At 41.6% G+C, this 26,200-nt stretch overlaps 1 protein-coding gene across 10 annotated transcripts in view; it reads left to right on the forward strand.

Annotated features, from left to right (window-relative positions):
- MAP4K4 (mitogen-activated protein kinase kinase kinase kinase 4) overlaps window positions 1–26,200 on the forward strand; it is a 165,313-nt gene that overhangs the window by 113,669 nt on the left and 25,444 nt on the right. For 4 of the 10 annotated variants that reach the window (XM_059839539.1, XM_059839533.1, XM_059839538.1 and 1 more), the window contains exons 8-20: window positions 139–193; window positions 2,518–2,596; window positions 4,717–4,892; window positions 5,563–5,635; window positions 6,090–6,300; window positions 13,663–13,824; window positions 15,924–16,010; window positions 16,675–16,902; window positions 20,161–20,322; window positions 22,316–22,546; window positions 23,474–23,580; window positions 24,504–24,655; window positions 25,745–25,842. In XM_059839539.1, the coding sequence (XP_059695522.1) occupies window positions 139–193; window positions 2,518–2,596; window positions 4,717–4,892; window positions 5,563–5,635; window positions 6,090–6,300; window positions 13,663–13,824; window positions 15,924–16,010; window positions 16,675–16,902; window positions 20,161–20,322; window positions 22,316–22,546; window positions 23,474–23,580; window positions 24,504–24,655; window positions 25,745–25,842 (1,821 nt within the window). The remainder of the gene's footprint in view (window positions 1–138; window positions 194–2,517; window positions 2,597–4,716; window positions 4,893–5,562; window positions 5,636–6,089; window positions 6,301–13,662; window positions 13,825–15,923; window positions 16,011–16,674; window positions 16,903–20,160; window positions 20,323–22,315; window positions 22,547–23,473; window positions 23,581–24,503; window positions 24,656–25,744; window positions 25,843–26,200) is intronic. The other 6 variants (XM_059839542.1, XM_059839536.1, XM_059839541.1 and 3 more) reach the window with 4 other exon arrangements.

Here is a 26,200-nt window from a genome sequence, read left to right on the forward strand (position 1 = left end):
TAAAAGAGGCTTATATTATTTAAATAGCCGTGGTATTTGGTTTCAGCCTCACCTACAGGGCCTCTCTAAATAGTGCTCTCTTAGTGTGTGAATGGGTAAATCCACCTACTAACATATGGTGTGTCTGTTTTTCTGCAGAGTGACCTCTGGTCATGCGGCATTACGGCCATAGAGATGGCAGAAGGAGCTCCCCGTAAGTGATCCCTGTGCTTCTCCAGTAGGCTCATTTTAAGGCTGAAATATATACTTGGATGATGCTGGTTGTAATCTAAGCCTAGTTTTGAGGTTTCTGAAAATATCCCCATGTTATTTCTGTTCTCTTTGGTTTTGCCTGCTCTATAAATATGAAATCCCATAAATAGCAATGCTTTTGATAAAGATAGGGTTGTGTTTAAACACTACAGTGCAGACTGCAGTAATTTAATTTCTATAGCAGGAATATTTGGAAGCTAATCGAGTGTCTGACTTCCTTCCTATTGGTAGTATATTGTGTTTTGGAGTTGTATCCCACTTTGTCTATGGACTGGCCTGGAATACTGAAACCTCAGCTGGGGAGAGGGTCAGTGGGGCCTTGAGGAAACAGCTCTTAATGAAAAAAGCATTTGTAGCAGCTATTTCTGTCGGTCTGGATAATGCTAACATTGCTTCTCCTTTTGTTTCCACTCATCAGTGGGTGGTGTTAATCTTCCTTAGCACTGACATGGCTTAAACTGTAAATCCTTCTTCAGGACAAAGCACTGAACTTAGGTATTCTCAAGCAGGGATCATTATCAGTTAGTTTGGATTTGAGAGGAAAACCTGGAAACCAAAAATGCCCAATTTTTTAATAGGCTTTTTTTCCTTTCACATAGTTCTTTCAGAATATAAAGGCAAACAGCAGATGTGTGAGGAGGACAGAAAACTTTGAAAAGAAAAAAAGTTAGGCATGTTGTTTTGACTTTTAATGATAATTTTTATGAAAGTCCTTACTGATCTTGCAAAAATACTTACCCTCACCCTCAGCTGGAGCTCTGTATTTAAAAAATAAGAGCCTAAGGTACCTAAAAGCAAGTTAATTTTTTTTGCACATAAAAATCCACCACCACAACACAGCCCAGCTTGAAATGTCTTGAAAATAATCTTCTTGAAATGAAGTATTGATATTTCCCAGGTAAAAATTGGTCATTTCCCTGTAGCTGCTGCCTAATTTTCTTGTTGTTCTTATTGACTTTAATGCAAGACTTAAAAGTCAAATCACAATGGTCATGTATTAATTCATGTTTTAGGAGGCATGATAGTTTGGGGTTATTTTCTTTTTCCTTTCTAATTGCATGTTTGCATGAATGTCCAAGTGAGAGCTGCTCCCAGGACTCTTCAGCCAGCACTGTATTAAGTGAACTACCTCCTTTTTGCCATACTTTATTGCTCAGTGCATTGGGTGCCTGTATGGCTTTGTTAGCCTAGAATTGGACAATAATATTTTTTTCATTTCTAAACTTAACAGAGCTTGGCCCTTCTTTGTGTAAAAGCACAAGAGTAGCATTTAAGAAGTTAGCAAAGATCCTCTGTAGGTGCTGAACAGCTCTTGTCCTCTGGTACATGGACTCTACCTCCTCCTCCAGTGGCAGCTGAAGAATCCATCTCTATGGACTCTTTGGTGGTCTGCAGGGATCCATAGGCATGCAAGGGGCTTCTTTGCCAAGACTGATGCCCCTTATTTTTGAGCCAGAATTCTCTTCCCATCAGTCTGCTTCTCCTAAGTTTCTGTTGTGTGGTAAAAGTCACCTCATCCTGCAGTGATCACTCAGGCTGAGACTGAGGGTGTAAGAGATCAAACATAAGAATATGGTTAGAACGTTGCTCCTAGAGACCTTTCTTGGGCTGCCTCTCTCCCTGCTCCCTTGTTTCCCTGTGTTGACTCTGCCATATTGCTTTACTATGGAACAGGAGGAAAAGCTGTCCAACATTGATCCTGGACTCCTACAAAATGTCCACTGAAACACAGACAAAAGTTATGGGTTTGCATTTCAGTTCTGCAGGCAATCCTTTTGAGTGATACAGACCTCTCCCATGCTTCAAAACTGTCATGCCTTGAAGTACAAAATTATCCAGGTCTGGAGAGTAAAAATGAGGCACCCTCAATAATGGGAGAGAAGGGCAGGTAGAGGGAAGATTGTATGAAACAGTAACTCTCATTGTTCCCTTCCACCATCATCATCTCCCAGTATTTTATTGACCGGAAAGTAAGTCAGATGACCTGGGGCTGGAGGAGGGCCATGCTCAGATGTTCCCACCTTGGTCAGTTCTGAAGGCTGATCCTTGCTTTGACCTCTTTCTCTTTTTGGGCTGCCATTGGCACATTGAGCTGTGGAATTGTCATTTTGGGCTAATTCCATTTAGCTGTGTTGCTGTCTGCACCTGTGGCAAGGATGTTTGGGATGGTGGGAGTGGTTGTGGAAGCTGAAGTTATGGCATTGACAGAGAACAGCTAAACCAGTGTCTCTATGTCTCTGTTTGGTTTTGTTTTCTTCTCTTCAGCACTTTGTGACATGCACCCCATGAGGGCACTCTTTCTGATACCCAGGAACCCTCCCCCGCGGTTAAAATCCAAGAAATGGTATGTACTAATTATATCTTGCTTTATGTAGCCTGAAGTTTTCTCATATCTCATACAGTTTTTTTACCCCGTCCACAGAACTGTAAAGCAATTTAAGCTAGCAAAATGTCTTGGTATCTTTTGTGCCTCTGAATCTAAGGATGAAATAAAATGCATGCATTATTTAGTTCTCTTTGTCCCAGAGAAATTCCATCTCAAATTGTGCGAAAATAAATACCAAAGTTTTTGGTTTTTCATTTTCAGTAGAGTAGCATCTGTATTAAGGTGACAAATGGATCCATGTTTTAAAATATAAACTCCTGTAGCACTCTTAATATGCAGTGTGTTTTCTCAGATGTATCATAACACAGAAACAGAACAGTGCTATGGTGTTCTAGTTGTTAAATAGAAAGGAGCTATTAAAACTAATGAAGGCTTTTACTATAATTATTGTAAAAGGTTGGAATTGAGTGCCTGCTTCTTGCCAACTGAGAAAAATCCATTAGTATCAGAGGATTTCCTCGCAGTTACTGGTTACAAGTGGCACATATGAAACAAAAATATTCCGTAGGAAGAGGTTTCTTATCGATGGAATGTGATCATGGGATGCTGTGATCCTGTCAAAATAATGAAGTGATTGGACTGTGTATTCAATATCAACATAGTATAAACATGGCTTGCTTGCTGGGCTTGGTCTTTACCTGGATTGACTTATTTATGAACTTGTATACTGTCAAGGCATTGCTCTCTCTTACTTGCTTTCTGCATATATTAAGGGAATAGAGATGCATATGTGCCATTTGCATTAGCCATTCATTGACCTTTTAATGTGAAATAATAACATTCAAGGTGTGAAGAATAAAAATTCTGAACATCCAAGTTATGTTGGATTCAGCCTTTTTTTATTACAGTAGGGAAGTGAACTGATGGATTGAAATCGTTGTTTTTCCTCTTCAGCATGTGGTGAAGATGTTTGCTTTCCGAGCACTGGAGCAGGTTGAGGGCATGTACCAGTTTAAAAAGCAGCTCTGGTCCAAGGCAGTGTTGCTGTCACTCGGCTGTTTTGATAGAGTGCTCAGTTGCAGGTTATGAGAAGATAGGCCAAATGATGACAAAGTTGTAGCATTGTCTTAGAATGGCTTGGGTTGGGACCTTAAAGATCATCTAGTTCCAAACCCTGCCATGGACAGGGATGCCATCCACTAGTTAAGGTAACTCAGAAACCCATCCAACCTGGCATAGCATGCTTCCAGGGATGGGGTATCCACAACTTCTCTGGGCAACCTGTTCAGTGCTTCATTGCAGTTTTGAGTATTTCCACTATTGGATTTTGGCAGGTGGCTTGTTTGGTGACTTATTTCTGGTCAGATCCCCTTTCAAGAGTTCACATGAAGTGCAAATTTTGGAAAGGTGGTACTGCAGCTTAGCTAACTCCCATACCCTGTCAGTTTATGTTGTGTGCAGGGGGATTTAGTTTAGTTCATGCCCTTAAATTATGTCAGAGACTCAAAGTGCCTGTGTTGAACAGACAAACACTGACCAACACCCACCTGTAATTCTGTAAAAATTTTGTTGTGTGTGTTTTAAAGTAAAAAATAAAATAATCTTAAATTCTGTCAGATCTAACTCTGTGAGCCCAGGTGCATGCAAAAGCAGTGTGGTGCTGCTTATGTCAGGAGAATGGCAGACACGATTCTCCTGACTTTGGGTATGTCTGTCTGTAGCATGGGTAGGTGGAGGTACACCAGAGCTGCCCTGCCTCCTCCAAGCAGGCTGGATTCTCTCCAGCTCTGATCCAGAAGCAGCTAGGCTGGGTTTACATGATTTACCTCATTCACAGTTCCTGACTTTCAGAGCAGTTATCCCTCTGAAAGAGGGCTCATTACAGTGAGGCTGTGTCTGAGTGCTCCAAGAATGTTCATGTCACCCTGTGTCCCTCCAGCCCTGTGTCACTCTAGCCCAGTGCTCAGCTGGAACGCACTCAGATCTGTTTAGGAGACACACTTGCAGGCAGCACTTCTACTGTTTTCTAGGACATGATGCTCTTGGAGGAATTGAATTTGAGGAAGGACAGGAAAAATCTTTCAGCTGAGTTTAACCTCTCATCTTTTGGTTTTTTTTTTTCCTTCCTGCTTTCTCAGGTCGAAAAAGTTTTTCAGCTTTATAGAAGGTTGTCTAGTGAAGAATTACATGCAGCGACCTTCTACAGAGCAGCTGTTGAAACATCCCTTTATACGTGACCAGCCAAATGAAAGGCAAGTCCGAATCCAGCTTAAGGACCATATAGACAGGACCAGGAAGAAGAGAGGAGAGAAAGGTATGCAGCTTCTAAAAATCAAGTCTTTGCCACTTGTAAAAAATGCATATTTTTGTCCTGCTTTGCATTCTAAATACCCACCCCAGGAGAAGCTCCTGTAGCCCAAATCCTTTGAAAGTTCTTTTTCAATTCATAGTTTGACTATCTGAAGGCTCTGTTGTGTACTGTCCTTTACAGAGAAAGTATAAATTTCAAGTGCTGTATTTTCTGATAGATTAATTTTGCTCACTTGCTGGCCACTGGCTCTTTGATTCAAGCAGTAACCAGTGTTTAGGAGGATATTGGCATATATGCCTTTCCCTTCTTTAGTCTGTGATAGATTAATTTCCTGGAATGACGCCATGAATCAGACTCACAGGAAATAACCCATCACAAGAGCTGTGAAGCAAATGTTTTGGGCAGCCTTTTCTCCTTATTCAGGTGGTGCTGAAGTTCTCCAGGTGTCTTGTCTTGCATGTAAAAACTGGTGTTGTTCAGGGAATTTGCTGGAAGTCTTCTCCAAAGCACTGTGCTGCTGGGAAGATGAGCTTATATATATAGAATGAGTTCTAGGGCCTGTGATGGATCTTCTCACTGAAGGGGACTCGAGCTGGTTTACTGAGGTGCTACTGCAACTCCCCACTGCCCTAAAATTAAAGTACTATCCAAGCCTTTGTTTCTTCCCTGTTAGATGAGACGGAGTATGAATATAGTGGAAGTGAGGAAGAAGAGGAGGAAGTGCCTGAACAAGAAGGAGAGCCAAGGTAATAATTGCCTTTGGGATAGCTTTGGGCAGTCCATGCCGAGTAAGTCTAAAGGTTTGTGATTATAAATCAGCATGCTAAATTTCTGTCTCTTATTAAGTGAATGCACAAACCACTCAAAGGGTTTGAATACCTATGCTGTGACTGTTAAAGGTTTGAAAGCTCCCCTTCCTCTGACTTAGAGCAAACAAGCTCTGGGTGGAGATTTATGGCAAGTATGATTGATCAGGGTCTCCACAGTGTTAGCATTTGTCCTTACTTTGCTTGGCCTCATTTCACGCCTTCCACTGAGAGCGTGTATTTGACGTACATGCAGTGTCTTTGCTCCAAAAGAAACGAGATTAAACTTTTAACATCATGATATATTTTATTAATGGTCCCCTGCTTTGGCAAAGGTATTTAATGGCCCATCAGGCTTTATCATACAGAAGACTTTAACTTCCTCTTGTTGCAGTTCCATTGTCAATGTGCCTGGAGAATCGACCCTCCGACGTGATTTCCTGAGACTGCAGCAGGAAAACAAGGAACGGTCCGAGGCCCTTCGGAGGCAGCAGCTGCTGCAGGAGCAGCAGCTCCGTGAGCAGGAGGAGTACAAGAGGCAGCTGCTGGCAGAGAGGCAGAAACGCATCGAGCAGCAGAAGGAGCAGAGGAGGCGGCTAGAAGAGGTAGAAACAGGAGACTGGAGTTTGGGGGGGAAGAAGCCCCTCTCCCCCTCTTGTTTCCCATTCCTGCAGCCATTTAAAAAGAATTCCTTGTAGGCCCCAGGATATCTCAGGAAAGAAAACATCATGTCAAAATCCACCTGTAAATGTAGAGCAAAGCACTTAAGTCCATGCTTGGGTACTTGAATATAAGACGTCTTCCAAAGGATTTGAATATCCAGCAGCTCCTATGAAGACAACAGGAGCCAGAGCTGGGTTGTTTGAAGGTGTTTTTTGTGGAAGAGGCTCATTCTTGGTCTTTGTCTAGGCTTAGGTAGACAGAAGAGGAGACATAAATTATTCCCAGGTGGATTTTTCTCTCAAGAGTACTGTTTTGGGGGGCCATAACATTTTTCAGATTTCCCTTTAAAGCTTTTTCAAAGATCTGTGTTTGGCACTCATTCATGGTAGATGGAAGCCTGTTTTTTAATGTATTATTCTCTCATGCGCAGTAGCTTAGTGACTAAAAGCCACCTAGGTCATAAAATAATAGAATGATTTGGATTGGAAGGGGCCTTTAAAGGTAGATCTATAAATATGTTTTGTAAATCAGTATTAAAATTATAATTCAGCAGGAATTACAAATATGTAAATCATACTTTTGTGATACAGTAAGTATGCAATTTCTGTACAGTACTGGAAGATAAAAAAAAGTGAATGTATGTGGACAATATTGTTCTGTCATACTTTTCACCTCCTAAGGTCTTGTGTGCATTTATATATATATATATATACATATGTAGATGGAATATGCAACATAAGCTTCAGAAGTAGGAGGATTTCAAAACAGCTCTTCAGGCCAGAGCTGGGTATGACACAGAGTTGAAGTGAAACCAATGCTCTGGCTCTTCAGGAAGTGCAGGGTCAAATTCCAGTTGTCCTTAAATGACCTCTTGCTTGAGTCTGTTTCAACCTTTCACTTAGCAGTGATGGAAAAACTACACCCAGTCTGGTTTTCCAAATCCTGGTAACGTTTAATGAGGATGCAACCAGGACCAAATGTTGATTTGCATCCCGTGACCTGTTTGCATAACAAGTAATACAAAGTTCCAAATACCTTTCCAGGTCACATTATGCTCCTTATCCCTCTTTTCCAAAGTGCAAATGAGTTTAGTGCTGCTATAAGGAGGGATTGGTAGCTAGGATTCAGCCACACATGAATCCATAAGGAGGGATGAGGGGAAGGCATATAAACCCCATTTCTCTTTTGTTTCTTCCCCACCCTTCAGAGAATTCCAAGATAAACCTCATAGCACTTCCAACTGTTTTTAGACTGTTTGGGGGGGGGAGTAGGTAATAAGAAAGGTACTAGAAAAATACGAAAATAAAAGATTGATATTGTCAAAGGTGGGCAAAAGTTGAGCTACTGCTTAACCACTCAAATTTTTCTTAGTATGGGAGTCAGTGATTTCTTTTAAAAGCCCCTTTAATCTCTAAGGTTCTGCAGGCAATATTTTTTTGTTGAGGAAGAGGATTACAATTAAATTATCTAGGTCATTTAACTTTAGTAATCAGTGCAACTCTTAAAATCTGGATTTTCTTTTTAAAATAAAGGAGCTGCTGCTGCTAGTAGTGGAAGCAAAGCAGTGCACCATTTTCTCTGTGTGGGTTGAACTTTTTGGGGATGTTGCAGTTATAACAGAATGAGCAAGTAGAAAGAATAGGCAGTTACCTGAAAGTTATGTTTAATAAATCCTCCTTTTTAAAATCCAAAATAAAACTGACAGCTTCCACAACCACAAGACAGCATGTAATGTAGATTGTATTACTGAATAAGGTTGCATGGTAAAACATGTAAAATTTGTAAGATCAAAGTTTTTTACCTTGTATGGGTCTGTAACCTCTGCCTGGTTCCTTGGAGGCATAAATAGGAATGAATTATAAAATTGGTAAGTTTAAAAAGTTTCCTTTTGCAGGTGATGGTGTAGACATATTGTTCATAAATTGCATTAAAAAAAAGATTCACATTTAGCTTTCAAAAAAATCCCACTTAGTTAATTGGATCTTGTGTTGGAAATATGTATGATCCCAAGTGGTTTTTAACAAAACAGCAGCCAAAACAAGCTCTTTCAGATGGGGGAAGGGTAGTAGACACAAATTTAGATAAACATCAGTGTTGTGACACAATTGAAGGCCAAAATATTGAAATGTTGTCACTTTGTCCTTAACTCACCCCCCCTGTTTTGATGAAGCCAGTAAACAATGAGGAGCTTGATAATGGGAGTCAAGATTAATGTCAGGCATTGAAGCTCAGGGCGTTCATAAATGAGTTGATTTTTTTACCAGACTTGCTGTCTTGTAATTTTTGCTTGTGTAAAGTATGTATGCATATACCTATTTAATATTCTTTGGTAGAATTTTATGCATTAGATAATCTTCCTGAACAAGCTGCATATACTTCCCCCCCTCCCCACTTCCTAAATTAAAATTGAGGGCTTGTTCTTACAATGCTGGCACAGAGCCTAGACAGTTTTGACCGAGACTGTAACAGGAACGGTGTTTAGGACATCTGCCAAAAACTCTAATTCTCAGCAGTATTAGAGAAAAGATTACTTTTTAAAAGGCATGTAGGTGACTTCTAAAAGTTGTTGTTGCAGGAACCTTGTAGTTTGTGTCTTGCTGAGGAGGTGAAAATGACATGTGGTCAAACTACAGAAAATAATGTGAGAATTTTGCGACTGGGATTTTGTCCCACCCCCAGCCCTTGTTTAAAAGACTTTCAACTATGTAGGTGTTTTTAGATAGTTTAAACAAGAAATCTGACCTGGTCCTGGCTGTTTTAATGGGATTCTATTCAGCAACATGGAGACAGCTGCTGAGTATGAGAAGGCATTTGAATTTGTACTTTGCAAAACTGAGTCTGTCTCAGGAAGCTAAGAATTGGCTGTGCTGGAATCCCATTCTCTGTGGACCTCTGCAGTTCAGGATAACTTCATTAAATGGTGTCTCTGTCCCTGGTTATGAGAACCTAAGATGGATGTTTTTGAAGTGGTAGGTTGTAGCTACACTGGCAAGTAGAACAGTCCTGTAGAAGCAGATTGTGGAGCACAATAATTAAAGTGCTGAGGACCTGAAGACTTCATGTGTTTAAAGACAGGAGGAATTCCTTTGGACTGGCTGAGGTCTAGACTCTGTGCCTGCTTGTGGTTGGAGTGCATCAGCCTTTTTAATTTCATCCAAAAGGTGTGGTTGGCACTCCAAGACATCTTCAGAATACGAAACAAAACTGGATAAGTGGAGATGTTTGGATGATTCACTTCAAAAGAGCACTCCTGATCTGAACCAAGATGCTAATGTAGGTGTACCTGCAGGCAATTTTTGCCAGGGCTTTATTTCTTTTACAGAAGGGGAGCTTATTCTTATCTACTTAATTTGAATTGCCTGCATCTTGGATTGGTTCTGAGTAAGAAGTTCTACTTCTGGTTTATCTCTAGTGTGGACAAAGCAAAAATCTCTTTATTAATCTTGCCGATTCTCTTTCTAAGATGATACGAGGCTACCTAATTCTTTGTGAAAGAAATAATTAATATAGGTACCATCAATCTTCTTCTGAATATGAGACATAGTAATAATATTTTAGGAATTTAAAATTAAAGGATCTGTATCTATCTTGAGCATTTCACTGTAGGAAGAAGGGCCTGAATTTGTTGGTATAGATGAACTGCATGTGTAGTTGCATTGCCCCCTCCTGGTAAATGGTGCTCTACTGCGTGGACTTCCAGTTTGGAGATGTCAGGTTCCATTATGAGATCATTATTATTGCACCCTAAAACCAGATAAGGAGCCAGGGTATTGACACTGTATTTCCTTTGTGGGTTTTTAAAATGTTGTTTGCATAGTAAATGCCCGTTTTGTGAAATGCAGTAATTTGAGGCAGTATGGGCTCTGTCAAAATTCTGTTTTGGCATGTCTGACATTTCTTTGAAAAGTTCTTGCCTTACTTTCTGGCTAACAGTTTGCTCCTTGGAAGTAAACTTTTAATCTGACATGTGCAAGAAAGTTGGTAATACCATACCAACTTTAGAAGATCTGGATATGCATCCATAAGTTTGGGATCTAGATCTATACCTGCTGTTTGTTTCTTGGACAACAGTGTTTTATGTCAGGCCTTTTTTGTAGTGCATGACCAAAAATTACAGTATCTGACAATCACACAATCTAAATTCAGAAGGCAAATTTTTATATGTAGAAATATGACATTGATTTTAACTAATGGTTTTCCCTGTCCCATTCCTGTCCTGTGGGCAGGCCTAAGGCACACAGTGATCAGGTTTTGGTGACCTCATGGAAGAGTTGCTAGAGCCAGTCAGGAAGACAACCTTGTGCCAACAGATGGATGCAAGAAAGTCAGTATAGGGCTGGCTCTGAAGCCAGGCTGGGTCAGCTCAACTTCTACAAACCACCTTTGGCATTGCTTTGACAAGATGTGCACTAGGACCCAAGGGATGGTTGTCACTGTAGGTTTCCTCTCCTTGGGCGTGCTAAAAGTAAATTCTGCTTCATTAATGACCACTGGTTTGATGCTGAGGTTTCAAAGGCCACATGCAAAGGAAGTGAAACCTTTTTTTACATCTAGGTCTGGGAATAAGGGGATCATGCAGCGTGTTTGTGCAGGCTCCTGCAGTGCTGGGTACCTCCCTTCCCACTCATCTGGCAGGAGGCTGAGACAGTGTCTGATGGGAAGGTGGAAGTGATGCTGAGAATCCTGATCTCCCTGCCTACTTTAGCACATAGACAGTAGCACATTTGTGAGATTTGTCTTAAATCCATTTTTTCCCCCTGTTCCTTTTCTGGGTAATAAATATCTGCTGCTGTGCTGAGTTAGATATCTGGATCAAGGTGTCATTTAAAATCTTATCTTTTGACAACTGATTTTGTTTATTTCGTTCTGCCATGGGAAACTGGGTCTCTTAATCAGTTTGTAGCTCATTTTTCCTCATAATGAGTTCAGTTATTTATAATTATTGCTGAATACTTCTGAATTAATTCAAGAAGCGATGAATTTGCCTGTCTTCCTTGTAGTGAGAATGATGCCATCCTGAGATCTGCAATATATCCACTTAACAATGTCAACACAATATTGTTTGAGTTGATAAATGTGCATATTATATTAACCAGTCAGCAGTGTGCTGTCTCTTGCATCCTCAAGGCAGCAGAATTATTGTACTTCACATCTTAGTTTTCTTAAACAAAAGCCTGTCAGACTTGATTAGCCAAGAAGGACCTGAATATATTGACTTTAATGTAGAAATTGCTTGACACTGAGGCATATATTCAGAAATAAAAGTGTCTACTTAATCCTTTTACAGTGCTTAAAAAATGAAGGAGGGGAAGCAGTGAAACCTATGAAATGCACCGCGTGCCGTAGCTGCCTTGCAGCGCTTTTGCTATTTTTATATCTACATTCATTGAAGAGAGTTGGCTTTAGCACAAGTGAAAAGGCTGGTAAATGGATTTAGTTAGAAGAGATGCAAGAGCAAGGAAACTGTGTTTCTGAGAAGGTACAGAAAGAAAGTGTAGGGGATAAAAGAGATTGTCTTGTGGCACAGGAAGGTGGTAGTGAGCTCAGGATGATGATGCTATGGGCCGGGGAAGAGGGCATGATAGTTACAGCGTGGGTTTGTTTCAACGGTGGTCTCCAGGAAAGTCACATCTTCCCCCAAACTGTAGTTAATGAAAGAGAATTGGAAAGCAGCCTGTATTATTTAAGTGCTACTAATTGGTGGAATCACAGGATGGTTTGTGTAGGAAGGACCTTTAAAAACCATCCTACTCTAACTTCCCAGCCATGGGCCGGGGACATCTTTAAGTGCTCAAAGCCCCATCCAGCCTAGCCTTGACCACTGCCAGGGATGGGACATCCACAATTTGTCTTGGCAGAAAAGCTCAGAAAACCCAAGAACCATCTTCCCCCCCATCCCCCCCCAGTATTTCTTCTCCACTGTCATGTCAGAATAGATCCCAGAAGATGGAAAGTCTGTTGATATTTCAGTTCCTTCATAGTAATGCAGGAAAATGTTCCAAGCAGAGAAAGCTCATCCCACAAAGTAACACATCAAGTGTAGATCGGCCTTTGCTTTTTCAGTTGAGCACAACTATGAAACTCATACCAGTAACTGGATTTGTGAAGCCAAAGTAAAAATTAAGTGTGAGTGCTCTTTCGTGCTGGACTATTTGAAGTGCCTTAAGGTAGGCGAATCTGTGGCAGCTTTGCTTCAACAGAAATTTGGGATAGTATTAACCTTAACATAAACGTGATAAGAAATAACCAACGTAGGTTTTCATTTTTGTTCTTGGGATTAAATTTGTGCATGCTATTTTTTGGTTTAAATTTCTTCCATATTTTTTTAGTATGTTATAGAAACCTATAAAGAAAGTATGTGTAGTGATATTCCCAGTTGATGGTTGAACAGGAGACAGCTGGGTCTTTTGACACTTAGGCAGTTGTGGGAGGCTGCCTGGGATTTCGAGGTAGGTGGAGTAACTGGATGCTTATGCTGAAGTGCAGGAAGAATTGGTCACGACTATATGGGCATTTAAAATGTCTTCTCTGAAGTCATATATGGTGCTCCATAGACATAAATGAGTCAGTTCATGCTTTCTAGAGCTGTTTTCGAGGTTTTTTTCAGACTTGAGCAGACCTAATGCAGACCCGTTTGTATTTGGGTCATGTGTGGAAGCTTATCTAAGTGTAAATCTTACTTAGCTGCTTTTCCTCTTTTACATATAGGTGCATTTGATGTTTTGGGAGGAGCTGAGGTGCTGTTGGCCAGTCTTCCTTCTCTCTTAGGCAAAGTTTTGGGCAGTGCATTAAATTGAGCTTGGTTGTTGGGCCAACACTACAGAACTCTTAGCAGACCAACTGTTTTAAGAGACACGCTACTTACAGAAAGTTCAGATAGTTGGCCTTTGAGTTAGCTGATTTAGTAGGGCTGATCGATCCCTTTTGGCAACAAGTAGATTGTTGATGTCAAGAAAGTTGTCATCTCTGAGTTCAACAGTTGTTTGAGGATTGGGGTTTGTGTTAGCCTTTCTTGAAGAGAGGGATGAGTTTCCACACCTCGACTGTCATCAGGAATATGGTACATGGCATTGTGTGTGTGCATGAAGAAACCAGAGAGTCTAAGTGAGGCTGCTTCTAGGGCTAGATGTGTGCTGGGTATGAGTTTAGTTTCCTGGTGGAACACTTGCATAAACTGTTTTGTCACTCAGTTGCAGAGCTTGCTAGTCCTGGTAAATCCCGCTCTTCACCATAGAAAACAACCCCACCTCTTTCTTTGATAACAACAAAAGTAAAACTCTGTGGTTTCTTTTCCCTTTTTGTAGCAACAAAGAAGAGAAAGGGAAGCTCGAAGGCAACAAGAGCGTGAGCAAAGGCGGAGAGAACAGGAGGAAAAAAGACGTCTGGAAGAAATGGAGAGGAGGCGTAAGGAGGAAGAAGAGAGAAGAAGAGCAGAGGAGGAAAAGAGGAGGGTAGAAAGGGAGCAGGTGAGTCCATGATACAGATATATGTGCAATAGGTTTGTTTCTTCTAAGTTCTAATTTAATTTTTAAAAAAATAGTAAGCCTAAATCAGCTTAGAGGCAACGTAACACTAACTCTTTCATCTTTGTTGTTTTTGACAGCAAGTGCACTAACATAGGATTGTAGGGCTTTATGGAAAATTCTGGCAGCCTCAATATTCTCTCAAAAAAAGAAGTCTTGTTGCAGTACTCATTCTAAATTCAGCTCATGCCCCTGGGCTGGACTAAAATCACCAGAATTGGCAAAATCATGACTGGGGCTGAAAACTGTTTCTAGGCTTGTCTTGCTGGATCAGTGGTTCTTGCAGGACATGCCCCTGATCAGAAGGCCTCCCAAGAGAAGGGCAGCCCTGTTGCGTGTCAGCTTCTGGCACACAGATTTGGTCATTGCGTGAACTTTGAATACTCTGAATTTGAGATGGAATCTTTGAGCTGCACAGGATTTTCCATCCTAAAACTTCAATACGCAATTTCCCTCTCTTACTCTGTTTAAAATCAGTAACGTATGCCCATTCAGGCAACAAGTATATCTTAAGTTATGCCAGTGTGCCCTTAATACATTGAAAGTACAACTGAGAAACTTGTTAAACTGTGAAATTCAGCTGCTATATTTATGCATGAAATCTGCATGTTTTAAAATCCTTTAATAACTTCAATCAGGGTGATAATCAGAGCAATACTTACTGTGCATGTACTGCAAAATACTGATTGCAAATAAAGGGCCAAAACTTCTGTCCTAGAGGCTGATTGATTGTAAATTTCCCATTAACTTCAGGAATGCTGGGTTTGGCCTGACATGCCTTAATTTTTTCTTGCATAAATTCACTGTGTTGAGATCATTGATGATTGTGTTACTGGGAAATTTTATTGTATTTGTGTATGTTTCAAAAATTCTTGAGTCAAAAGGAGAGAAGACTAACCAATGGGAATAAATATATGGAAAATCTCTAATTACAGCATAGCAATTTGCTTTTGGGCAGACACCGGGTATTCCCCCAGCTGCTTTTTAAACTATTGAAATGCTAATTACACACAGTGCCAGTAATGACAAATGGTTAATTGGTGTGGCCAAGCTGAGCCACTCTGAATTTTTATTCTTTTTTTTTAGAAGAAAAGACACGTTCCCTCTTAGAATTTTTGTTAACTCAAACTGTGGCTCAGCCAATGTGCGTAACAACAGTATGGTGTATCTCATCAGCCTGTCACAAGACTTTCTATAACTCCCATCACTGTATCACTGATCCATTAATTTCTTTATGCATACACTGTAAATGTGTGCGTGTGCTTGTGTGTGTGCGCATGCACATGTTACATACTTCCATTAATTGCATGATAGGATGTTACCAGCTTGGGTTTGGTGCTTCAGAGTTTGAGTTCTTGTAGGGGGTAGGTGAAGCGAGGGTAAATGTCTTGACCTGTTGAGGCTGCAGGTGAAGAGGTGGCTAGATGGCAAGAGCAAGCGAGTTTGGTCTAATTTCTGTTTCCTGGTGGATGTTTGTTTGTGTCATAACCATCGCATAATTCAGCAAGGCTGGCAGTGTTTGCTCAGGAGAGGCTTCTGGTGAGGGCAGCAGGGGAGACTTGGCAGGGCAGGTTCCAACTGCACTTGGCAGAGCCCGTTTGGGGGAGCTTGCTCCAGCTCTGCCTACACTATGCCTGGCTCTAGCTGTTGCTAACAGTTCATCGCACCAGTGCAACACACTAATGTTTAATACAACTTGCATGTGACTTTGTATTGGCTGTGTTGAGTCAGACTTGCTGTGTTTTAACTTACCAAAACCTTCAAGTGCATTTTGCTGCTTCTTGAAACCACTTCCAAAATACATAAATGAGCACTGGCCTGTGCCGGCAACATTTGCAGGAGTGCGCATTTCAGAACAGAAGGGGCCAAAATGTAATGCTCAGGAGGCAGGGCTTCCTAAATTGTTCTGCAGGCACTAATCCATCCTGAAGTGAGTTTCTCATTAAAGCTGAACTGGGGAAGTAGCGTGTGGTGTTCCACCCAGGGGGTTCTGATGCATTCCTTTTGAATAAATTTATTGCTGGGTAATTTCTATGTGACAGGAGTATATCAGGCGACAGCTAGAAGAGGAGCAGCGGCACTTGGAAATTCTACAGCAGCAGCTGCTCCAGGAGCAGGCCATGTTACTGGTAAAGCACTGTATCTGTTTTGTTCAGTAGCTATAGGATCCATTTATCCAGCCAGTCCTAGGCTTCCCTCAGTCGGGCACAGCTGCACTGACAGTATGACAACAAAGGAGCTTGATTAAAAGGCCATTTATGCTAGTGTTGTGGGCTGACAGGCACATATGAGAAGTGCTGTATGGTCACACTGCTTTCTGGGCAATAAGAGGAGGCTTTATGTTAAAGTGGAACAGTTCTGGTGTGGCGGTCGAGTTTCTGAACAGACCTTGGCATTCAGTGAAGAACTAGAGTGCTTGTATCGCAGATCAAAAGCACACATGCTATGTAAATCCACCCCAGGATACAATGGCCTAGTGTTGGTCTAAATCATTGTTTTATGAACTTAACACTGGATTTAGTATAAACAACTCTTTTTTTCCCTTTAATAAAAATCAGTTTTGTCATAACTCTCCAATCATGTCAAGCTTAGCAGTACACTCATGACTTTCCCAACATAAGACACAAGTCATATATGGGTCTAACTTAGCTCTTGGTTACACGTTAACAATGAAATAAACAAACCAACAAACAAAACAGCAACCAGAAAGGTGCATTTTTAATGGGATTGGTAGGGACACATCCACCTTACAGTCAGTGTCACGTGTTGAATTCCTCACCCGTTCTCTCAAAGGAATACAGATGGCGAGAGATGGAGGAGCACCGGCAGGCAGAGCGACTCCAGCGGCAGTTGCAGCAGGAGCAAGCCTACCTCCTGTCCCTGCAGCACGACCACAGGCGGCAGCAGCAGCAGCAACAGCAGCAGCAGCAACAACAACAGCAGCAGCAAGAAAGAAATAAACAAAGCTATCATACCCCTGAGCCAAAATCCCACTATGAGCCTGCTGAAAGAGCACGTGAGGTAAGTCCTGCAAGTGAGCAGGAGTCTGCTAACTGCTTCTCTGCCTGCTGCCATCAGCATGACCGCAGTTCTGCTACAGCATAGTTGGAGGCCAAAGCACCACTCATAAGGAGCAGGATATTTTAAACTATTGGTTACTGGTTTTCAAGCCCTAGGGCAACTTCTGAATACTTCTGCTGCAATCACTGGAGTTCAGACTTTTTGAGGTGTACAAGTTGGAAAGAAGGTCTGGAAGGCTGCAGACTAAGGGGGCCTGGTTTTGGAAGTATCATGTCAGGAAGTTGTATCTGTGCTTCATCAGACATGTTTTCTTAAGAAGTGTTGGTCCAGTGGTCCGTGTCTCTGACAAGTACTGGTGATTTGAAATGGAGACGCAGTTGGAAAGCACAAACCTATGATGGATGTTAACACTCAGCACATGTGTGCACATTTGGTGTTTTAACTTACACTTTTCAAAATTTCCTTCTCACGAACACAAACCTGAATTTTATTAGTTTAATTTTTGAAATGTTAAGTATTCTTTTCTGAGATCGTGTCCCACTCTTTTGAAACTCTATGGTGCTGCCTTCTTGGACTTCAGGCACTTACAAGTTGATCTGAAGTGCTGTGTCTTTCAGTGAGTCTTCATTGGTCCATGAGTAACATTGGTAAGCAAGTGAACACCTCTTTGATGTATATTTGGCTTTCTGTCAGTGATCTTACTCTTGTGTTTCCCTTGAGCACCACACTGCCCGCAAACCACCAGACTGGGCAATGTTAGTCAAAGCTCTTAATGGCATTCATCAGCTGCATGTGGGAACTAGGTAAATACATTTTGGAACAAGAACAGAAAATAAGTTTAGGCATGCCTAACATGATAAAATAGCTTTCTGTTCAGCTTCATCCAGCAGTGCCTCTTTGTCTTTGAAGTACTATTGTTTGGGCTTGGTGGACACAAACTCATTTTATTCTAGATGCTGTTGTCCACGTTCTTAATAAACCATATTTGTCCTATCTCATCCATTCTGCTTGATGGTTGAAGTATCTGATGTGTCTTTCTTACTTGGAAGAAATTCAGACTTGTCTGGTATGAGATGATGCAGACATGGAACCAGCCCTCTTGTCCTTGTTGCATGTTCTTGGCCCACCTCAGTGAACGCATAGCCAGTCTAGCATTTCTGTCCAGCCTGGATGCTGATTGGGATTTGGAGGGATGCAGAATCGTATCTGCTTCATTTTCCTTTCAGAGCTGAAAAGGAGAGAAAAAGATTCAAGTGTTCCATCCTTTAGGAGAACCACTGACTCAATTGTTTTTCCTGTTGTAGTCTTTCTTTTGTGATTGCTCTAGCCCAGAAGAGTAAAGACAGAAAAATTGGTCAGTAGTCAGATCTTCCCAGAGATCATTGTGTAATAGGCTTTTTAAAAAGTGTGATAGAAGTATAGCCATAAGGTCTTGATACCTGCCAGTGGGAGTGCCACCATTTAATCCTAGCAGCAGACATTAACTCTGTCATAATTTTTTACATGAAAGAGTGAATTGGAGTGAGTGTTCTGTGCCTCAAACTTTCAGCCATACTGCTCTCCAGGAAAAGTGTCCACCTACAGAGATGCTGACATTGGGATGTGGTAAGGTGAAGTGGACTGACCTTCCTGACTGGCAAAGTTTATTGGTGATTAGGTTTTTTCCCCTCATTGCAGTAGCAATGAGTATATAAGGAACAGGAATTCTAAGATTGGCTTTGGTAAACATCAGGGAGCTTAGAACTTAATATCATTTCCAGGTCCAGACAGTCAGATGACTGGAATAGGACCTCTTTTTCTCCAGGAATGCACTCTATCTCCTTGACACTTCTTGTCTGGTTTTGAGGACATGTCACTCGTGCAGTTTATGTGCTTTGTAGAAGAAACTTCCTATCATATACAGCTAGAGATGTGAAAACCTGTTGCTTCAGACAGAAGGACTTGAGGCTTTTCCTTATTCTATTCATAACAAGGAGTCTGGCCTGTTTTTTAGACTTTCAAGAATGCCTCTATGAAGTTGAACACAGGGTGAAAATGATTGCATGGTGAAGATGCTTGCCTCCATTATTGTTGTACTCTTCCCAAGACACGGTGTGTTTTGTGTAGAGCTTAACAGAGGCTTGTCTGCTTGTCCCTATAGGCAATCTTGGTACTATCCTCAAATTTTGGAGTGCAGAGGCAGATTGGGTTTGTAGAGGAGCCCACCTGAGGCGAGGAGTCTGGAAACTTGCCTGTCTTCTGGAAGCCAGTCTCTCCAGACCATCACTCCTAGGGAGCTTTAGGAAATCTTTCCAATACTGGTTTGGTGCTCTGGGCACAAGGGTTAAAGCAAATTAAATCATCCCAAGCTTACAGTTTGATCTTCAGTGCTTTGATAAAATACTGGGAGTTTAGCATTCCTCAGAGGCAGCTTACCTGGCACATGCTGCCTTGGTTCTAGCAACAGACTTTCTTAGGAAATGAGAGGCTGTTTCCTTTCTGCCTGTAGCCTCCCTCCATCTCTTGTCCTTCGTACCTCTCACTTTGTTGTCGGTGTTGTGGCCTTGAAAGAGGTGACCTTTCTGCATGGGGACCTTGCTTGATGGTCTTTTGAGGACTGAGCACATTCTGATTTAGTCTTCCCCTCAGCGAGCTTTTGAGGTTAACATACGATCAATTCTACACCTTCCTGAGAACAGGAAACAAACATATGGGACTGCCCTCTACAGCCTTTGAGTTTGTGCTGAGAGTATTTGATAAGAGAGATAAGTTCTACACTTTTGTGCCTAAAGCTGGAGACTCCAGTATTACCTGGTAGAGAAACATCTCCTGTCTCTTCTTCTGTTGCTGAAGAGAGAAGCACAGGAAAGCAGATAATCCAAAACCATTGTTTGCATAAGGTGGGCATACTTTTATATTGTAAAGTTGTTTCTGTTTAGATGTATCCTTTTTATTATCTGTGAGTAAAGTACTGATGGAAAATAAGTCTAGGCAGAAAGAAGGCCCATTATGGTCTTTCATCATATTGTCTCACATGTTGCTACCTCCTGTATCTCTTCTCTTCTTAGTATGGATTATCCATATTGGCCTACTTGGAGCTTCGGGGTAGTTCACTCAGTGAACTAACAGTGCTGGCAAAAGTGGTAGGGGAAAAAATCCTGCCAAACCCCAAATGTATTTGCTTTCTTTGTGGTAAAGAAAAGGTGGTACTCCCCTTTGTATTTCTACTGTAATTGGTTTTATTGACTCGAGGCTTAACCTCCATTTATTTTGGCTTAGGTGGAGGAGAGATTTAGAAAAACTAATCAGGGCTCCCCTGAAGCACAGTCTAAACAGATGGGTAAAGTGTTGGAGCCACCAGTGCCTTCAAGATCAGAGTCCTTTTCCAATGGAAACTCAGAACCTGCTCAGCCTGCCCTGCAGAGGCCAATGGAGCCCCAGGTAAGTGCCCAGGAAAATCTTGGTGAGCCTGCAGGGAATGCAGAAGTCCTAACGTTTCCTTCAGATTTGCAGATCTTTGCACTTAAAAAGCCTTTTGTAAAGGGTAGTACTATTACACAAAACAGCTTATTCTGTAGATTTACTCTTTGTCTATTTTTGCTTATTTTATTGATAAACTGATGGATTTGTGGGTTGGGTGTGTTTTTTTGGTTTGAGTTTTTTTCATGTTAGAGCTAGACTAGAACTGTTGTATCCCATTGTTATCTGTGCAGAAGTGACACAGTGGGTTAAATGCTGGTGGCAGTTGCAGAGCATTTTGCAATTCAGGATTTGCTCTGTGCAAGGTTCTTACTACTAAAAAGGATGCTCAGGAAAAAAGTGCACTTGCTTGGTTTTTAAAATTCTTGCAGAAAAAAGCTAACTAAACAAGTGGGTTTTAGCAGTGTGAGCACTGTTTCGAAGAGTTTGCAAAACATATCTAAGAAAAGCAAGTTTGTTGTCAGTAGGCCTGCAGTTGCTAAATAAAGCTCTGTACCACCCCTGGAAAATCAAGAAGAGGTTGAAACCACTGAGCTGCGTGGTAGCCGTTGTTCTGTTGTTTTCTAAGCAAGAGCCTCCAGATCTTGACACCTGATCTCATAGGAGTTACGGCATGAATTGAAAAAGTAACCTTTGTCTAAAAGTCAGACATAGCCCATGAATTCTGAGCAGTTTAGGTATGCTAAATTAAACTGTACTGTTCTGCATTTAGTTCCTCTGTTTCCATGCAGAATTTTCATAAAGTCTGTTCATGACAGTGCAAGCTAAAACCATCCTTGATTGTGACTAGGTATTGCCACTCCTTTGGACAACAGGAGAATTTGAACAGACGGTAGAGTGGGAGAAATCAGGACAGAACTTCATCTCTTGCTCATTATTTCCTGGCTTTTATTCAAACCTCTATGACTATTTCAAAATATTGGACTTGTATCTTCATACTCTGTGCCAGTTACTTTAAAAGTCTGTGTCTTTCACTCTTATTAAGGATAATCAGGCTCTTCAACAGCTGTGTGTATTAAAATTGAGGAAATAATAATAACATAAAAACAAATACAGCCAGCCTACTGAAACTGGGATTGAAAGCAAAGTTTGGCTTAATCATTAGGAGTGAAAACAGCATGTTCCTCAGTTGTGACTTTTCCTCCTCCTTAGTTTCAGAGATTAACTCTGAAACACAGGCTTATGCACAAAGAGGAGGTAGACTGAAGGGAATATGGATTTCACTGGAAACCATAATGGAGTTTTAACTCCTTAGTCACTGTTATGCCTTCTTAGGAACATGTGTGCATGTAAATGTGTGTGTGTACTTTGTGTATAAATATGTATATATGTACAGTATATGGTACATATATGGTGTAAGTATAATATGCATTGTACATATATATACTATATACAATATATATTATGTTTTTTTATATATATTGCAATAACTGTAAAGGAATAAAGGCTTTGTGTTATGGTCTTTCTCCAAAAGTTTCAAGCTGTATCCAGTCCCCGAATTTGTTAGGAAACATAAATGTCTGTTGATTTACCCAATTTACAGCATTCTTTAATTGTGTACATTGCTCCAATTGGATGTCCACTTCAAATTTCCCAGCCCACCATGAGACCTGGCCAAAGCCCACTGAAGACCAGGGAACAGAAGGTGATTTCTGTCTTGAGTGGCCTTTGAACTCAGGCTCATGGTGCAGATACTGGGTCCCCTTTCCCTCTGGGCAGCAGTGTAGGTGTGTGTGGAGAGCGCATCACACAGAAATTGCATATGTGCTGTATTTTCAGTCTGTTACGTTCCTTGGGCGCTTGCCTTGCTTTAAGTGCATCGATTCCACCCCCACGCTTACCTAATGCCATAACCAATTTGTCTCTGCCTGCCCCACCTGCCTTTATTCTGTGTTAATTGGAAAGCCGGTTATACTGAGCGCATTGAATGTTTTATGTTTTGTTTTCTTGTAAGGTACAGTGGTCCCATCTGGCATCTCTCAAGAACAATGTTTCCCCTGTCTCGCGATCCCATTCCTTCAGTGACCCTTCTCCCAAATTTGCTCATCACCATCTTCGTTCCCAGGACCCATATCCACCTTCACGCAGTGAAGTGCTTAATCAGAGTTCTGACTCTAAGTCGGAGGTACCCGACCCCACCCAAAAGGCTTGGGCTAGATCAGACAGTGACGAGGTGCCTCCAAGGGTAAGGAGTAGAAGGACAGATGTATGCTATTTTTTTTATTATTAATTACAGTTTTCTTAAGGATGTGACACCCTGGGCACTGGGAAGACCATGCCCTTGTGCCAGCACTGGTAACAGTATTTTGGAAGGCAGATCATAATGTAGGTATTCAGTCAATGGGCTAATGATAATCGACCTGAAGTACAATATTGAAGCTTCATATAAAATTGGTAATTATTTATAGAATGCAGCTATTTCAGAGAAACAATTTATTATGCAAAGTTAACAAATAAATTACCATATTCAGGAAAGAATTCAAAATATCCCTGAGGTTATTGCTCAGAGTTAATATTCCTCTTAATCGGTTTGTAACCCAAACTATGAATCATACACTTACTTAAAATTGAGATGGATCTGAACAAAAAGGAAACATTCAATATATTTCCTCCTCCTCTGCCCCTTCCATCCCCCTTCCCATCCACTGGGATTTGCTTCTTCTGAGTATACTCTTGCTCCCCCCCACCAGTCTTTGCCTTCTGCTGATCCATTCCCGGGCATTTGTTTGGTTCCCTTGAGCTTATTCTCCTAATTCTCATGCTGTTTCAGCAAATTGCTTTGTGCCTCCCCTGCTTCAGTCAAAATGCCATATTCTTTTCAGATGTCTTCGTAGTTGGGAGGGTAGCAGGGCGTGTACGTGTTCGTGTGATAACCGTTAAACGCTCTTCAGTGTTAAGACTAAACGTCGAGCTCTATTCAAATTCTGAACAGCATCACAGCTAAGGCTTTTGGCTTTGTGGGTGTTTGTTTACTGCTTTTGGTCATTGATGCTAGCTTGTACTTAGAACATGTTGTTAAGATCTTAAGAATATGTTCTGTGGCAGGAGAAGTTTTATCTTCCTGTCCTGTCTGTCCCCTTCATGGGTTTAACACAACCTTTTTTCTCCCAAGGTACCTGTGAGAACAACATCCCGATCGCCAGTCCTGTCCCGCCGTGATTCCCCACTGCAGGGCAGTGGGCAGCAAAATAACCAAGCAGGTCAAAGGAATTCCACGAGGTTTGTAAGCCTATGTGTCCTTGCTTTTCTTGAATTGGAAGGAAGAGGCATATGGGAAGCCAGGCATTTCCAGACAGCTTTTGGCAATGACTGTAGGATGTGAAAGGAAGATGGTGTTGGATCCCTTTTCAGTAATGATTAATTTCTCTTGATGTGGCGCACGTGTCAACAAAAGCTGACAACATTTCTTCTTTCCTCTTCTCATTTGAGTTGCCTACCCTGTAATTGTTGCAATAATTTTAAATATCCTTCAAATTTTGGAACAAATGTGGCTGTTTATGAATATCTTGCCATTTGGTGCAACAAGTCAGCTTGGGTATACTGTGGGGATTACTGGCAGGAGTTACAAGCAGGAGGGCTTGTAACATCTAATGTGAAGAGAGCTCAGAAATTTTCTGGCCTCTTAGCCAGAACCACATTTTTAAGAGGGGGAAAAAGCCTCCCTGGGCTGTGACACAGAGCACCCAAGGTCAGGAAGGGGGAGGAGAGAGCTGACTCCTGAGCTCAACAAAGCAACATGAGCAGGTCACCATGGAATTAGCTCACTGGATAGGGGTGAGGATATTCTGGTGTTCTTTTTTGTTTGTGTTTAGTGCCTAGGACACTTCTGACCCAGTTTTAAACCTGCTGCATGCAGGCTGAGAGAATTGTCTACTTCAGGTGATATACGTAAGAATGGCAGGTAGAAAATTCCAAATAAAAGGAGTAGCTTATACCCACCTAAACTTTTTTTTTACCATCATAAATACGGTAATAGTTATTTCAAAGGGTGGTGAAGCATTACTGATGCCCTGATCTCAGCATTAAAGTGTTCTTTCAGCTGAGTTATTAGCAAAACACTGAGAGAGAGTGTTTCAGTTTAGAGCTGGGAATCTGGGACTGAAGTGTGTGTGACAAAGAGTTTCTTTCCTCCCTTGATACAGCAATATAGAGCCTCGTCTGCTGTGGGAAAGGGTGGAGAAGCTTGTACCAAGGCCAGGCAGTGGCAGTTCTTCTGGCTCAAGCAACTCTGGCTCACAACCTGGCTCCCACCCAGGCTCTCAGAGCGGGTCTGGAGAGCGGTTCAGGATGAGATGTAAGTCCTTGTCCTACGCTCTGTAACATTGTGTTTCTAATTTTATTAAGCTGTGAAGCAATCAGTTATTACAGATGATAACCCTCACAGGGAACAATCTTTGAGCATGCAGTGTCAGAGATGGGTTGGCTTCCTGTACCCTCTTGGCCATATGTCCTTGCTTGGGAAAGGCAGCAGGCACAGAAATCGTCAAACTGTTTGTTTCATTGTTCTTGAATTCACATCCAGGCACTCTGCACTTTCCTATGTGCAAACAGCCCAGTCTCTGTGACAGTGTTTGCAGGGGTCTTAGGATGAGGGAAGAGACGAGAAAGTTGACTCTGTGTTTCAGAAGGCTTGATTTATTATTTTAAGATATATATTATATTAAAACTATACTAAAAGAATAGAAGAAAGGATTTCATCTGAAGGCTAACTAAGAATAGAAAAGGAATGAATAACAAAGGCTTGTCTCTGACCGAGACAGTCTGGACAGCTGGACTGTGATTGGCTATTAATTAGAAACAACCAGATGAGACCAATCACAGATCCACCTGTTGCATTCTACAGCAGCAGATAATCATTGTTTACATTTTGTTCCTGAGGCCTCTCAGCTTCTCAGGAGGTAAAATCCTAAGGAAAGGATTTTTCATAAAACATGTCAGTGACAGGTCTCCATGCCCTCACAGCTCCGTTCCTTCTTCATGTGTGCAAGGGCACATTTTGATACTTGTTGCCTGTCACCTTGGTGGTTGTTGACAGTGTGCAGACTACCATGGATGGGTCTCAGCTGGGCTACTTTGGATGAAGATGGAGATTTTCCAGCTTGTGGCCTTCCAGGCTCTTTGATTTACAGTTGTTGTGACCATTTACTTTGGCTTCAGATGTAGGTCAGTTGCACCTATCCAAATCACAGCTTATGGTGGTTTTTGTATAGTCCTTCAGGGACAGTGTAGAAGTGAACCAGTGAAACTTAGGTCTTGTGGTCAGACACCCCTCATAGTCACCTCCCATGTCTTCCTCACTCCAGAGTGAAGTAAGAAAACATGTTTTAGCTCCCTGCTTAATCTGCTTTGTTCTGTGTTCCTTTTGGGGTCTTGGCATGTGCAGCATCGTCCAAATCAGAGGGTTCGCCATCACAGCGCCATGAAAGTGCACCTAAAAAGCCTGAAGAGAAAAAAGAAGTCTTCAGACCTATCAAGCCTGCTGTAAGTTGCATCCACCTCCCCTATCCTCCTTCTCTTTTAGGTAGATTCACAAAAAGTACACTGAGAGCTTCATTCATCCCATTGGGGTGAACATCAGCTGGAGTTTATGTTGATCAGCTGGGTCTAGCAGCATGTTCTGGGCTGTGCAATTGCCTGTGCACATCAGTACTGCAAACATTAGATTTTGCACTGCTTCTGGGATTGATTTCTGCTCTTTGGTCTTCTTCTTTCCTAATCCATGCCTTTCTCTCTTTCAATCTTGTGCTTCCTTCCTGGGGCTGGACCAATGATTGTGCATTTGACCTGAATGTGCCAATGCTGGGCTGAATGGTGCAGGGAGAAGTGGTAAGACCTTATG

This window comes from Haemorhous mexicanus, chromosome 2 (genome assembly GCF_027477595.1).
Source record: "Haemorhous mexicanus isolate bHaeMex1 chromosome 2, bHaeMex1.pri, whole genome shotgun sequence".
NCBI classification, from domain to species: Eukaryota; Metazoa; Chordata; class Aves; order Passeriformes; family Fringillidae; genus Haemorhous; species Haemorhous mexicanus.